At 45.4% G+C, this 15,967-nt stretch overlaps 1 protein-coding gene across 7 annotated transcripts in view; it reads left to right on the forward strand.

Moving 5' to 3' along the window:
* The window catches only part of SRC (SRC proto-oncogene, non-receptor tyrosine kinase), a 520,693-nt gene that overhangs the window by 193,235 nt on the left and 311,491 nt on the right, over positions 1-15,967 (forward strand). The window contains exon 1 of one of the 7 annotated variants that reach the window (XM_069652375.1): positions 12,803-12,967. The exons of 4 other annotated variants lie outside the window; for them this stretch is intronic. In XM_069652375.1, the coding sequence (XP_069508476.1) occupies positions 12,907-12,967 (61 nt within the window). In that variant the 5' untranslated portion in view covers positions 12,803-12,906. Of the gene's footprint in view, positions 1-12,802; positions 12,968-15,967 lie in introns of those variants that run through there. 2 more of the 7 variants (XM_069652376.1, XM_069652380.1) reach the window with 2 other exon arrangements.

The following is a 15,967-nucleotide window of genomic DNA, read 5'->3' on the forward strand; positions in this document are numbered from 1 at the left end:
ACAAGCAAATTATAAACCATCTTGTCCTATTTTGGTAACGTGGACAGAAAGGGAGGCTATTCTCCGTAAGGTCGTGTATTGTTGGTTAGTTGCAACACAGCAAAAATACAATCATTATCCAATACAATCATTATCCAATGATAAAAGGGACTGTCCAATCAAGGATTTATGAAAATATTGACTTTATTATTATTCAATTATTCAACAGACAGTTCTAGCACACTACAAAGTAAAACCCACCCTGTAAAGGGTGCCGACAATTTCAAGAAGGAAAAGGGATGCACTCTTGATTCTGACCGCAGGGTAGTCGAATCACAATCGTTCAAGGATACCTGGTTTCAGCACAAAGGGAGCAATGGGTTGTAAAATGTCACTAGGGGCCTTTGGAGATGAACCCGGGGGACAGAAGCACAATGTACCATGTGCTTGTAGATGTTCTTGGTGCTGGACAGTATGGAGTCGCTTTCAGGGTGCTTTGCAGCTCCTCCGACACACAGGCAACAGCTGCGGGTATCAGGTGGCAGGCAGTTCGGCGAGCGAGGCTGGACAGACAGCTGCAGATTGGCCCAGGGTCCGTAATCGTCTCATTGCTGGTGGGTGGGACTGTAGCACTGGTCGAGGCGTCTCCGACGACGTTAGGGACTGCAACGTGACAACAGTCAGCAGTGCAATCGGTTGCAGCTTATGGGGCTCATCTGGCTCAAAAATGTCCTTTAAGGCGGACACTAGTCGACGCACTCCTCCTAGCTTCTTAATTGGGCTTGTGTCGTCCTTTAAGGTGGACGGCCAAAAGCTGAGGAGAGTGTTGCAGACAACGGCCTTGTCCTTGGTTTGGTTCAGAGACTCTCTGGCACTTCCCACCTAGGAAGCTTGCTTGCAGAGCCTAGCGGGGAACGCTGTGTGCTGGCTGGTTACCAGTTATGAAGCTGCTGGAGGGTCCTCTGGATTCTGTATCTCCATATCTTCCTCTGTTCCCTGGGAGATGTTTAGGGTACGGATCTTGCTTCCCTCTTTGGAAATCCTTGCCTTCCTTTACTGACGGAAGCTGTAAGGCAGACTGTACTTTCAGCCAGAGTCCAAATAAGTTCTCCTTCTTACTCCTTGCAAAGTCTTCAGATCTGCCGAAAGAGGGGCTCAACCATCTTTTATAGCCAAATGGGCCGCAGTGATTGGTGTAGGCTAAGCCTACCTCAATGAACGAATCCCGGGTCCCCACCATCAATCTCCTGTATGCATCAGGTCATTGAGCTCTCTGTGGTTCCTGAGTAAAACGGCAGGTCTCCCTTGAAGCTGCGGTAGGGCCAGCCTTTTGGTCTCCACCAAACCACATACTTGTACCATCTGAATGGGTTCCCCCTATGGGGATGACTAATGTAAATACATAGTTCCAGACATGACCGGTCGCTGCCCTTGATACTGAGAGGCTTGAGCTGGTTTCAGGTTAACACAGTGCATATCAAAGGTTGTTTGGGTTTCCTGCCTCCTTTTGTTAAACCTCTGCAGCCAGGCCCCATGTGGACCTGTTTGAAGTATACTCTGTTAGTATGTTAATTGTTTGCTGCCACCATATGCAGAGGGTGAACAGACAGACAGACAGACAGGGAGGATCAATTGAGCCTTTGATGGTTAATTAGGCTTGCCATGGCAGGGGTAAGGTTTGGCCCTCCCCTTCTGGGATTCATTGTGTTCTCCACCTGTCAGATCCCAACTAAATGACCGGCAGGACTGCGCTTGTAGGCTGTGCCCGCTCAGAGTAAACAGGTCTATGTGTATGTCATGCGGTGAGCATCGGAAAATTTGTGCGGATTAGCCCCATGCTTTTTCCAGAGGTTGATCTACCATCATTCAATTTCATATAACATTTCAAAAAAGCCCAGGTGAGCACACACCAACTGTGCAGATGGTGGAATTCCTCACACTGCTTCCCGCTGCGCGTTCTCTGCATTCTAGAGGGCTTCCGACTTCCTCTACTTCCACAACACCGGCGGCTCCATCTCGTTCCTCCTGTCCCTGCTGCTTCCACTGCTTCTTTTCAGTGGCTCCCCCACCTGAGGGGGGTTTTAAAGGTGTAAACATCCTGCTCAGTTGTGGGTCATTAGAACCACTAGACTGCACACCATAGTTCCGCGCCCGATTCCCTCTTCCTCGTCCCAATACTTAGAGCATTATGGGACTTGAAGTCCCTAATGATGTTGCTCCTTTTAATATCAAATACTTCAATTACACAATAGGCCTTTGAGACCATGGGATCATCAGGGAAGTTAGAGGGTTGTGTCAATTCTCCTGACCGGAGTCCTCTCCCATGTGATCCTCCCGCAGAACACCAACCCCCGCCCCCTTAGGGTCAGGATCTGGAAGCGTCTGCTTTTCCCTAGCCACATAAGGGTCCCAGGCCAGGGTCTTTGGGATGATCATCTCTTGACAGTGCAATACAGTGGATCATGGCACTCTTCTGCACCGTTTGAAATAAGTGAGGAGTCCCGATCAGGCCCTGGTGGATCAGATGTTTGGGCTGGGAGGATAGCTTTGGGCCAACGCAGAGGAGCATTGGCTCAAATCCCAGTCCTGTGATTAGAGCCTAGTCTCTGGTATGAAGTGCGTTATGAAGGGTTAATTAGGTTAATCATTCTTGTAGGACAGGCAGTTTTCATCACACCTTAGTGGATGGAATTTGACTGTTACTTGTGGTGTTCTGCTGGCATCCACTCTGTTGCTCCTTGGTTACACGTTGCCATGATTAAACTTTTAGATGTGCTTGGAATGTGAGATTTGAACTGTGCTGATGAAACCCAACTGCTGTATAACATTCCTCCAAATCCAAAGACCAATTTTCTAACTGCATGCAGAAATTCCACTCCTAAATGTCACCATAAAGTTAAAACTACTTGCTACCAAAATAGAAATTAGGGTACTAGGAGTCTTGCCCTCAGATTGGACATCTGATACACAGGCCGCTTTTGCCCCACCCCCACTCCTGTTACCAAGGTATGCAACTTGGGGAGTTCTGATAGATTCTCAATTTTCATTGGAAACTTGGGTCGCAGCTGTGTTGAAGCTTTGTTTCTTTGTTCTTCAACCAGCGATAGAAGTGTACCAGAAAAGTAGTGGAACTGTGACTCCGGCGAGGGACAGAGTAGGAAGGAATGGAGCAACGTGCAACACATTTTTCAAGGGTTGCAGTCATGTTGGTTGACAGCCAGTTGAGTTGAAACCGGTCAGTTTAGCTGTAATGGATATCCAGTGGAGAAGTGTGCTTTAACTTCACAAAGAACAGTTCCAGAATGGTGTAAATGGTTGTAAAAAGTAGGGGAGCTGTTAACAGTAAAAAAAAAATAAAAGTAGTGGAACACTGCTCCCGACCGTTCCCACTCAATTTGACCACTGTCTTCAACGTCTCCAAAGTTGGTAGCTGGTGGATAAGATCCCACTCGTACGTAGGAAGTCTAACCGGCAGTTGCAGTACCTTCTTCCTTCTTACCAATCGCGCACCACAAAATGGAGGGAGATCTCTGCAAATTCTAATCGGAAGCCTCAGAGGTGATGGCTTACCGACAAACCAAACCATTGGTCGATGCTGGCATGCCCTGATGTATTCCCACCCTTCACTGCATGAAATGTTACATGCTTGCTTGCTTCCCACACCGGGAACAAACACAACCACTGCAGCACAGACCGTGGTGTACATACAATCCCTCATCCATTCAACAAGCATTTAGTGAAGATTTGGTCTAATGCATGACGATCCTAGGCCTGCCTGCCTGCCCTTCCTCCCACTTACGAAGAGCTGGAAAAAGAAACTGAAAGCAGCAAAAAATCAAACGCCAGAAATCTAATTCCTAACTGGATGGGTTTTCTCACTTTCATACTGTTTTCTGCTGCAAAGTATGGTTGTCTCCTCTGACTGTTTGGGGACTGGTAAGTCTAACGTGGTAGTAAACCTCCTGCTTGTCTGGAGGCCATCTTGTGCTTCAAGCCACTCGACTTGTAGCAGGTAGCAGCCCCTAAACTGCTGGGGTCTGCTTCCCTCAAATATGTTGAGGACCCAAGAATGTAAAGGTCGGAGCAAACCCCCATCTATGATCTGCTCCTTCTTGGAGATTGTTTGTTTTGTTAAAGGTTCTTATACTGTGCACTGTCACCACCATGGTGCTCTGGCGGGTCTGTAAGTTAAGGGGGTTGTGAGTTAGTAGGACTGGGCGGGGAGAGAGCAAGGGAGCTTTGATGTGCTGTTGGCAGCTTCAGTTCGGCATCATCAGTTCAGTTTACACTATTCCCTAAGAATAGGTGTTTTTCGGTTGGTAACCATCATGTGCTGTTGTGCAAGCCTATGTGTGGTTTGTTTTGTTCTGCAATTTGTTCGTTTTTGATTGGCATGATTCAATATTTTTTAGAACAAACCTCTACATTTTGAGGGTGAGCACAGTGTGAGACAATGGGAAATGGATATGTCTCCTTTGTTAAGTCACAGTGGACTAAAAGGTGATTGTATATCTTCTTGGGTGGGCTCATGGCCATATTCATGCTCATTGAAGGTTCCACCAAATGTTTGCCACTTGTTCAAAGGTATTGTGCTTGTGCCAGTGTTTCAAATAATACCAGCGCTACAATTGTTTTGAAAGACCTCTTATATGACGCACCCCTTCTTTCAAAATAGACTAGCACATTCTGAAGTGAGGCGGACTCCCCAGTAGGACTGCAGGAGTGGGTGGAGCCTACAATGGTATACTTATCCAGGGCGAACATAGTCACCCGTGTGTGCCAAGCAAGTGTGATGGAATATGAGAGCAATGTAAATTCTCCTTTCCGTACCCCTGAATCACCAAAAGTGGTAGTGTGTTTTTGCATGTTTGCGGTCCTCCATTAGTGCTTGGGTTGGTCCAGAAATCGATCCTTTATTTCTGAACAGTACTGAAATGGTACAAACCAGAGAGTTTATAAGAAAAAAAAAGCACTCATGTACGCATTGATTTCCACTAGATGGTTTGAGGAAAAAAATAAAATAAAGAAAACACAAAGAGAAGCAGGCATGCTTACTGGTAAGTAAAATTCAGTGTTTGTTATAACGAATGTCAATGGTGAATAATTTAAGTCTATGGGAAAGTCTAAAGACCTTCAATGTGTCTTTACCATGCTTCTGGCAGGGACTTTGATCAAAGGACAAGGAAGGCCATAAGTAGATTACATTGGCCTGTGATGGTTGGTGAGGCTTAGGCATGGTGGCGAAGATACTTTAATTATTTGAAGGTGGTGTGGAGGAAACAGTACTTCACTAGGAACTGGTTAGTCAAGGCTGCGTCCAGTTACACAGCCTACACTCGTTTATGCAGGACATCTTGTTCACTCTCCCTTGCAGTGATGAAAAGAGGCTATTTTGGACACCGAAAAAGTATAGATGTCCCCCGGATCTGTGTTGCAGAAAATCTTAATTATTTCTTTGTTTTTGGAGTTTCTATGGCTCTGTTTTCTTCAGAGTGGTGTCTCGTGACTGCTCTGTCAAAGTTCACTCCAGGGTTCGAAATTGCTGAGAGCTATTTAGCTCCTGCTTCTGCCATTATAGGGCCTGGTTAGCTTGGCACCAACCGCTACCAAGAGCTTCATTTGGCTCCAGAGTCTAACTCGTGCCATACAAACGTACCTATGTGATATTAACTTTCTGCATATTGGTATATGTATAAAGAAACTTTGAAAGCATAATGGATTGTAAATAATGGACAAAAAGTTAGAATTTGCATTTCACATAGATGTTAGTTGTGCGGCACGCTATGTACTAGCCCCTGGCTCTCTGTGTAGTTCCTCCCTTATAGGTGATGCCCGATACCCAGGACCGACGTTTAACTGCTGCTCATGAAATCTGAATTTTCGACTTATGTCACTGTGCAGAGGTTTGGTGGGTTTGAAAAATTCTGGCCAAGGGCAAGTTTAACAGTGTGGCCAGCAAATGTGTGTGCGGTCTCCCCGGATTGAGAGCAGCAAACTCTTCCAGCTAGTCCCTTCGATTGTCTGGCTCCTGCACATAGTCTTTTCTAGAGTTCTTTTCTTGCAAACTGGGGTTCTGCACATGTTGACACCTGTAATGTTGGTGGGAAGTGGGTGGACGCACTTGGCGAGGGGAGAGGAGGTGGTGCCAGGCCTTTGTTGGTCTCAGCAAAACACTTGTCCTCGGGCATCAGCTGATATGTGACTTTCAGTGTCTACTATGCCTTTTTGGTACAATCCCTTGATTCTGAATTCCGGGATTTGTGAAGCTACACTGACCGCTGGTACTGCCTGCTTCCACTCCCTCCCCTCTTGAGGGGTTGAGCTCACATCAAACGCACTTTGTGGCAGGGCAGTGGCACATGGGATATGCAGCAAATCCTGGCTCGGGTCTCCATCAAACTGCAGATTTTACCACTGATTTGGGGTTAGAGTGAAAGAGCCCGCGCTCTTGGCTGTGGCAAACTGACTTCTTTTCAGTGAGGTCTAAACAGCTGCGCCTGCACAGCACTGACCTGATTTCTTTAAAGAGATTACATTTTGAGGTGAGCACAGTTTGACATTAAATAGTGAACTTGAGCTAGCTGATTGGTCTAGGCTCAGACCTACTTACTTGTCAATTGCCAGTTTTCATTTTACATCGAAGTGGGTATTGCTCACATCTCCTTGCACCCGATAAGTTGTGTGATTTCATGTGCAGTCAACAAGGCCTTTTTCTCTTGCGCTAACGTTTTCTTGATCTTCATCTTCCTGGCGCTATTTCTCTTTACTCTCTCCTCCATTAAATTAACCATGCTATCTTCAGTTAAATTGAGCATTAGATGAAATTTAAATATTTCATTAAAATATTAAAACTCACTTCATTTACACTGTGTTACGAAAAACCGGTGCTACTCCCCAAATATTTACTGTCGAGACCCAACGCATATTGGGCTCAAAATTAGGCTTCAGTAAGTGGGAGCTACAAGCAGCTCCTGGGTATCCAGCAGTTACTGCTCACCAGGAGCTACCACTGGGCAACGAGGGGCGAGTTCATAGCGTTACGCAAATTTAACTTCAACATTCAATGCATACCTATAATGGCATCCATTATTTATGTTCCGTATGCTTAAATGTATTGCGGATGTGTCCTAATGTTTATTTGTAGATTTGACCCAAATTCACATGGTTGTGATGGTTTGGGATCAGTTGGACTGGGGAGCCAAAAGTAGCTCCTGGTAGCTCTTAGATTCAAGCCTACCGGCTCTTCTAGGCTACAAGCAGGAGCTAAATAGCTCCCCTCAATTTCGAACCTTGTATTGGCGTGCTGCCAGCAGGTGGAATATAATTGCATACGATCCAAGGGGGACTATCATTAGGAATTCTTGTAAATACTGTAATGAGCTGGCTGGGATGTGGGTTTAAAAAAAATAAAAAAATAATTACGTTTATTTACAATGGCTGGGTTCATATGCAGGCCTTTTGGAAACGTATATCTGATAATGAATTGCTCTTTGCACTCTCATTCCTTAGGTTTTGAAATGCTATCAGCTGAATTTTTAAAGTAAGACTCGGTAGACTATGAGACTTGAATATGCACAGGCACTTTATGATGCAATTGATTTTAGAATTTTAGTAATGCATTGATTGTTCTTTTAAAAAAGCCATGGCCTATTTATTGGAAATATGTATGTACTCTGTTTTATGTATCTTAGATTGTATGGTTTTGTAATTTACAAATAATTTTTGCACTTTTCATATAAACTATAAGCGCAATAAAAAACACTCATAGAAAGTAGTTTCTATTAAACTGTCAATACAAACCCTCTCCACCTGAGTTGCAAATATTGTGGCTTTCGAACATTCACTGTACAGTTATGCGCCAAAATAAAGCAAAGGGCACCATGTGGCTGCCAGCTGGTTATACACAATGTTTAACACGCGCCCATAAAGCGTTATGGGTGAATACAATGAAACCATTTATAAAACACACGTACCTATACACACACCGCTTTGGTGTATGGAGAGTTTTTGTGTTAGTACAGACTGGCCCGTTTATTGTAAATGCACTTGACAAATAACTTTAGTGTGCTTCTTCGAGGGCTCCTGTGAAAAGCGGCATCGTTTACGCTGATGTCTACACACGCAAAAATAAAACCGCCTTTTACATGTATTTATTTTCTCAGTCGGTAAACGAATTTTTGCACCTCCTCGCATTTTCTTAGTACATCACGTTGCTCGGAGTAATGAGGTTCGCTTGCCAGAGGACATAGGATAGGTGTGGGGGAGAAAGTCGGCCATGCCCACTGAAGTAAAAGAAAGGTATTGTCAACGCTTTAAAAAAAATAATTAGCATCAAAACATGAATTACTTACAGTTCCTTTGTGTTTCAGTGCACTCGTGCCAACAAGGCCACCCAATCATTTTGGGGAATGCCTGTCAATCTGTGAGGAATTACACGTGCGCTCGCCTGGGCTTTCTTGAAAGTTTTTAAATTAAATGGAATGATGGTAGATCAACTTCAGGAAAATGGGGCTAACCCACACGTATTTTCCTATGCTCACACCACAACAAACACAAATACCTGTGTACACTGCGTGGACGCAGCTTACAAGCCCAGTCCACCCTCTCATATTTAGTTGGGATATGACAGCCAGGAGTACACCATGTCCTCTCCAGAAGGGGGTGGAGGGGCGGGGCCGGTGGCAAAGCTTCACCCTTCCATGGCCAGCCTGATAAACTAACAAAGGCTCCATGAATCTGCCCTGCTCTTTTGTTAGGCCCTGTAGCTAGTGGCAGCGATTACCATACTAATAGTGTACTTCAAACGGGCACAAGTAGGGCCTGGCTGCAGAGGTTAACAGAGAAGACGGGAAACCCCAACAACCTTTCATGTGTAACTATGTCAACCTGAAGCCAGCTCCCACCCTCCGTATCATTGACTGTGAGCCATCATGTCTGGGACTGCGTGTTTTCTCGTCTCGCCGCAGCTTCAAAGGAGACCTGCCACTTTAACATGGACCACATAGAGAGAGAGCACCATTAAAGGAGGATAGCACAGGGGCAACATGCTGGTCTTGGAAGCAAGACCACGCAGAGCAACATCGGTTCGAATCCCGGGTCCATGCTTTGAAACTGAACTCTGGTATTAATTGACAAATAAATAAACCAGAGAGACTCTTTGAACCAAACCAACAGGAAAATCAGTGGTACTTTGGTCCACAAGGGAGTGTGGCCAGAGCTTTCTGTTGAGAGAAGGTTTCTGCCATTTTAGTTCTGGGGCACACCTTTTTCCTGTTTTCAGCCCTTTAACTTTCTTGTTGCAAAGCACTCTGGTTATGACCTCGCGCATACAACAATTGTTGGTAGGGAGCCCAGGATTGGTTGTTAGCTAAGCCTACCTTAATGAACCGATCACTGTGGCCCACTTGACTCTAAAAGAGGGCTGGAGCCCTTTTTCAAGCATATCTGATGACTTTACCAGAAGTAACCAGAAGAACTCCACTTGGACCCTGGCTGAAGGTACAGTCTGCCTTAAAGCTTCCGCCAGTGAAGGAAGGCCAGGATTTCCAAGAGGGAAACAAGATACACCCCAACCCCCGTAAACATCTCCCAGGGTACAGAGAGAGATAAGGAATCCAGAGGACCCTCTAGCAGCTCCAGAACCGGTACCCAGCCAGCACACAATGTGCCCTGCTAGGCTTTGTAAGAAAGCTTTCTAGGTGGGAACCGAAAGGACAAGGCCTGCACCACAGTCTTCATCTTTGAGCTGTCCTCGTTTCTTTGCTGGGCTTGTGTCCTTTAAGGCACAGTGCATCGATGAGCATCAACCAGCATCTGCCTTAAGGACATTTTTGAGCCAGTAGAGCCCCACGAGCTGCAACCGACTGCACCCCTGACTGTTGTCATGCCACAGTCGCAAAAACAATTGGATGCCTCGACCAGTGCTTCAGACCCGCCAACCGGCAAAAACCAACAAAATATGTCCCCACAGGTAGCAATCTAAGGGTAATGCGGTATATAAATTACCTGCATATACCTCATTTTTTCTGAACAACAAAAATTGGACGGGCACAGCAAAATTTTTGCGAGAGTAGAGATCGCTCATACCTGGGTGTGTTAATCAATATTTCCAGATAGTATCCTAATGTTCTCTTCAGCTGGCATATATTCAAAATAACATCACATGTATATGTGGAACCAGAAGTTTATTATCTGGATCATTACACTCAATTTTGTTTCTTGCCTAAACATAAGGCCTAACCAGAAAACTCAAGAAAACTTACAAAACATAAATCCATCTTTTATACAAAACCTCAGCAACATTTTACAAGGCATGTAATCATGTTCTTTTAAAACGAGCTCAACTTCAAGCATATTCCATAGAGCAACAAAACAGAAATCCTCTAAATTAAGTATAAACCATACACGACAATGGTGGTTAAATGTCAATAAACAAAGCAGAAAGAACAATGAAGAACAATAAATGAAAAGCGAAAAAAGTAATAAAAAGAAGACGATGCTTTCCATTAAGCGTACAGTTTCACTGGCGATCACATAAATTCGATTTGTCTCTTGTGGTGAAAAATATTGTTAAATAACTCAATTTCAACCCAACTTCCGTTGCAAAAGTCCAAAAGGGTATGTTCCAAAGTGTCAGAGAAATATTCAAGGGTTAGTGGCTAGTGTAGACTGGTTCTTGCACTAGCCCCTATTTCTTAAGTCTGCTGGGGTCTACGTATAAGGCCCGTTCTTCCTTTCACAGGCACATAGCCCATACCTTGGTGCTAAAAGTCAACCAGGCGTGGTCCAATACGTTTCGGCGTGTTGAGCTAAAACAAACCGCCTTCCTCCGACCCGCCAACCAGCACTGATGCAATGATTCCTGACCTTGAGCCGATGTGTAGGCCAGCCTGCAGCCTTCTGGCAAACCTCGCTCGCCGAACTGCCTGCTGCCTGATACCCGCAGCCGTCTCCCATTTTGAGCTCTGGTTGCAGAAATTGCAAAGTGGCATGAAACCGGCTCGACCCTGTCGAGCACCAAGTACTTCTATAAGCACAAGGTACATTTTCTAGTGTGCTGGATAACTTTATCTAGGTCCCTATTATAAGGACATACCCCGCACCCTATTTTGGTGACCCTTGTTTCTGCAACAAACGTTAGGGTCCGCATTACCCTTGAGAGCAGTGGAACTATGTTCCCTCGCCCGCCCCCTTTTCTACCCACTGTCCCCATAATCACTGTCACCCCCACCCCCATTCAAACCGCATTCCTGGGTACTTCCTTTCCTCCAGAGCACCCTGCAACATTGTGTTTTATAACAACACAATGAAAGAAAATCGATTTAAATGACCAGCATTAGTGCGCCATTGTCCCACTCAGCGTGCAGCCTCTCCTTCACACCTCTTAAAGAACTTGGTCAGCCACATACACACCCATCTCGTTGCCAGCATACAAGTCTGAGCCTACAGCCATTCATACGCAGATCCAGATCACAGTCAAGCTGGGCTTTTGGCTGTTTGTGAACGGGTTGTACATCCCAAAGAGTCTACTCAAATAAACAAGCCACTACCAGCACGTGAGAGCTAGCTCAGTGCATTGTTATACTGGTTTGGTATTAGGAGGGCTCAGGTTAGAGTCCCCAGTAGGGATGACGTTTAAAACAAAGTTTTTTTTTGTTTCTTTTTTTTGTTCTAAATTGCCGTCCTGGAACGGAATTCTGGGTCGCAGAAAGTAAGGGAACGATGACCGTTGGTCCTGAAAAGTTAAGGGAACGTTGTACCCTTTAATTCCCGCCCACTTTGACCTCAGCCAGATGGTACTATATGGCAAGTCAGTCTGTATTTTATCAAGACTACTGTGCTATTCGACTGTCTAAATGATATTGCAGACCGATTGGCTGAAGTCGAACTCTTGCTGTGGCCCTGATGCAACAAATTGCTATGCAGACAAGAGTCCAACCAGCAAACAATACAGGATTTGAAATTTCTGGGAGCCATTTAGCTCCCGCTTCTAGCCTAGGAAAGCCTGGTTTGCTTGAAAAGAGCTACTTTTGGGTCTCTGGCCAACTGGTGCCTTAAGTCACATTACCTTTGAACATTTGAGAACATTAATAAACAAGAATTCAGACGCTGCAAATGCTGCCAGCATCCGCAGAGGTTTGGGTGGATAGGTGCATCAACGGGTTTGGGCCAATGTTTCTGTGTGCGTATCAACAGTATAGCGTGCAAGAGGTTTCAAGAGGGGGAAGGGAAGAGCCAGGTTTTGAGCCAAGTGATTATCAGGGTGGGGGGGGGGGGGCGTAGGGGCTAGGGAGTGAGGCCAGCGAATAGGTTGGGGGAAGGAGTGCCGTTTTCTCAGACTAGGAGCAGTGGCTTAGCACAAAATTTGGGGGCCCCCTTGCGAGTCATGTAGAGGACCCCCCCACTCCCAGCTCGGCAACAGCCACACTCTGGACCAGCCTATATTATCAGGATTGTGCAATACGCTAGATACAGTAATCCAGCACACTATAATGGAATCCTGTCCCCCCCCCAATTGGATGACTGTAGTGATATCAAGCTGGGTGAGTGGGACTTTCCCTCTGACTTGCAGCAGGAGCCGTGACGGGCCTGCATGGCTGGGGTGAGTCATTCGGTCACCGAGACTGGTGTGGATGTGTCACAGATTGAAAGAGGTTGTGGTTAAATGCCGGTCGTGGGTATCTGAAGAGACTCGCCTGCTTTAATGCTAACAGACACCTGGCTATGCGCCACCATACCGCCCCACCCCCCACCAACACGCACTTTTCTTCACTGCCGGGTGTTCTGCTTTCGTTTGCACTGTTCTTCTTGAGCGCAGCAGGAGCCTTTTCTTTGGAAAGCAAGAGCTCAACTTTTCGTCCTTTTTAAAGCGTCTAAAATTTGCGCACCTGGTCACTGATAGATGGCGCAGTTTTCTTCACGCCCACTATGCGGAGTCCAGAAGGCCTCTGCGTGAAACCTGCTGCGGATCGCTTCCTTCCTGCTTCAGGTTTATTTTTCATTTGCTTTATAGTCCGCTTTAGCTACAGACCCGCTCTTGTGCAGCAGCGCTTAACTTGCCGCAGGAGATTAGCATGAGCTGTTTTATCTTTGGACCTTGTTGAGGGAGAGCAGGGCAGGCACTTTCCACCACCGCCTTTGTATTGATGTAGTTATTTGTTAAAGATGAAGGACTCGCAGATCTTCAAGGATAACTAAAAACAGGTGCATCAAGGGGCGAGCTCTGTAGGTGGGGGCTCGAAAGTAAGTATGCTAGGGCATCAAAGTTGTAGGTGTGTGTACGCGCGCATGCACACTGAGGGGGAAGAGAAAGACGCTTGCGGGGCAAAAAGCATGGACGGTAAACCTAATTGTTTATTCATTTATATTGCGCACCAGACCCGAGGGTATGAGGGCACAGAAGCATCAAGGTTATTCTCAGCTTTTTGTAGGGTTTGGTGGTGAAAAGACCATGCTCCCCCGCACCTGTAGTGTTTGGTTCTGCTGGGAGGATGCTTGGATCAAGTTATGGGATCAACAATATGCAAGAGTCATTGAGGGTTTGGTAGGCTAGCGCAATGTGTAAATGTGCCCTTCTGGGGCGTGGAGGTCTGTGGTCGTAGCTCCCAGACTTTATCTATGTACAGCTTGCTAATGGATCAGTTAAGTAAATATTGGCAGACAACATTGAGAACTGAACTTCTGATCTGGCACTTCCCATCTCTGAGGTTGTAAAGATTCTAAAAATGCGGGGGGGCGGCAGAGGGGGTCACCTAGTTTAGAGGAAGTCCCCATCTCTGCACTCTGGATTAATGATCACATTGTGCAACTTTTGACAGTGGATCACAGCATGCGGGTACGAATTGTCGGTAGAGGCCTCTGATTTAATGCATTACGGGACATCTCACCCGTCAGTCGATCCAAGCAAGGGCAACAATTGATGCCAATACTAAATGCACAAGCACATCATCCAAATGGATGCTCTTACCTTCACTCTCCAGCTTGCTGAACTTTCCACATTTCTTTCTCCCAGAGGTCAGATGTGTCCCATCTGGGCCCCACTCTCTCTTAAATGCTTTTGCCAGCAAAAATCAGATCGAAAAAACAAACTCCTGCAATGCTTTGGGAAGTTAGACGGTGTTGAACGCTATGCCAGCCAGAAACCTTGCAGAACATACAGTGGCGTCCTGCTCTTTGTCCTTTACTGTCTAACTGATCATCTGTCTCTCCTTTTCACTCTGTGCTTTGCATTCCCCGACAGCAGCATAAAGCTCTATGCAAGACGCATAAAGCTCTATGCAAGACGCATATCTTTTCCTGATCTTTGCAAGTCTTTTGAATGTACGCATTTCACAAACCCATTCTCATTAGATCCTCGGATCCTCGCCACAAACTGCCAATTGTAATTGCTTACTGTGATGTTCCTCACTTCTTGGTCCTGGTAGCATGGGTACTCATGTGGCGAACAGATGTTGTGTACTGCAACTCCCATGATCCTTCACCAGTGACTTTGCTGGTAATGCTGACTGTATTTGAAGTGCGAGCGACCACATAATGAATCACCATGTACCTGTGCACCGGGAATGATGGGGACTGGTGGGCAAGCCACTAAAGCGGGTAAAGGTACTGGAGAAAGAAGGTAGTGAGCTTGACGGTGTGAAATCCTTATAGAGATGGTGACCAAGATCCGTTTCTGAAGGGAGGGGTATAGAACATCACTTCCAGTACACTCTGTGCTTTACAACTAAGGAAGGGCTGACCAGGGCAAGAAGTGCTCATATGGTTAGGTGATTTGTGTTCAAACGCATGTAGGTGTCACACGGTCTACAGTCTCTGGTCCAGACCTGCCGCCATTAAAAACCCCTTGGACTTCTGCATCATGCAGAACATGCATGCCTCATCACCATGCCAAATGGAACATTTCTAGGTGTGGCAGAATCAGCCATCAATAATGCAACGATTGCAACGCTGTATCCACAACTAAAAGTGATTTCTGTCTGGCTAAACCTAAATATTCATTTTTTCTAATTAACTATTTTTAAACTGAACATTTTGTTCTGTTTAATTATTCGATCATAATCTATTAAGGAGAAAAGCAGAAATGACAGTTTTCCATAAAACTGTAGAGCAGTCAGTGACCCTAACCCTCACCACCATTGTCTGATGGAGGAATACAAGTTCCAGAATGCAAAGTAGTGCAAGCCTAAAAATGACCTTTGCAAATGTACTTTCAGGACTTAAAAAAAAACGTAACAAGATTCTATGATAAGATCACCCGCATATTGGTTTACATCAGCATCCTGCTCATTTATGTATAGTGTGAAGAACATGTTGAATTATGCATAAATGTCAACAACACTGTTTCCAATAAGAACATTTAATAAAAATGACAATTTAACTGTTTTGTCTTGAAATAAGGGATATCATTGGGTTTTGTGAAGAATCCTACGGATCCCTCACTGAAACCCTGCTAAAGTCTCCTCCCAGGTGTCCAGGGGAAGGTAGATGCTTCCTGATCCCAAGCCTGAGGGTGGTGTACTGCAGGAGGATGACCTGGGAGGAGACCAGGCCCAGGTTGGAGAGGAGATTCTGTGGGATGCGACATGGTATTTTTCCTCCTGACAGGAAGATTCTTACCACTGTACCTAAATAGGTTATGGCTTAGTGTCATTTTAATGGTGTCTAGTCAAATGGTCGACAGACAAATGGTCGACACAATTTGGTCGACAGGACAAATGATCGAATTTTGTTTTTAGTTATATATATTTTTTTAGGTTTTCGTTTAGGGAAAAAGGGGTTTTTAGCAAAAAAAAAGGGGGTGTGGGGACCCCCCCAAAAAAGTGAAAAAACAACTAAAAAAAAATTCAACCATTTGACCTCTCGACCTTTTGGTGTAGACCATTTGTCCTGTCGACCATTTAGATTCGACCAGTCGACCTACAACCATTTTAATGTCTCTCAGCCTAATATGAGATCAGAGCAAACTATACTTAGATCCTTTTTGGTATCC

This window comes from Ambystoma mexicanum, chromosome 3p, assembly GCF_040938575.1.
Source record: "Ambystoma mexicanum isolate Mex_15411 chromosome 3p, UKY_AmexF1_1, whole genome shotgun sequence".
Lineage (NCBI taxonomy): Eukaryota > Metazoa > Chordata > Amphibia > Caudata > Ambystomatidae > Ambystoma > Ambystoma mexicanum.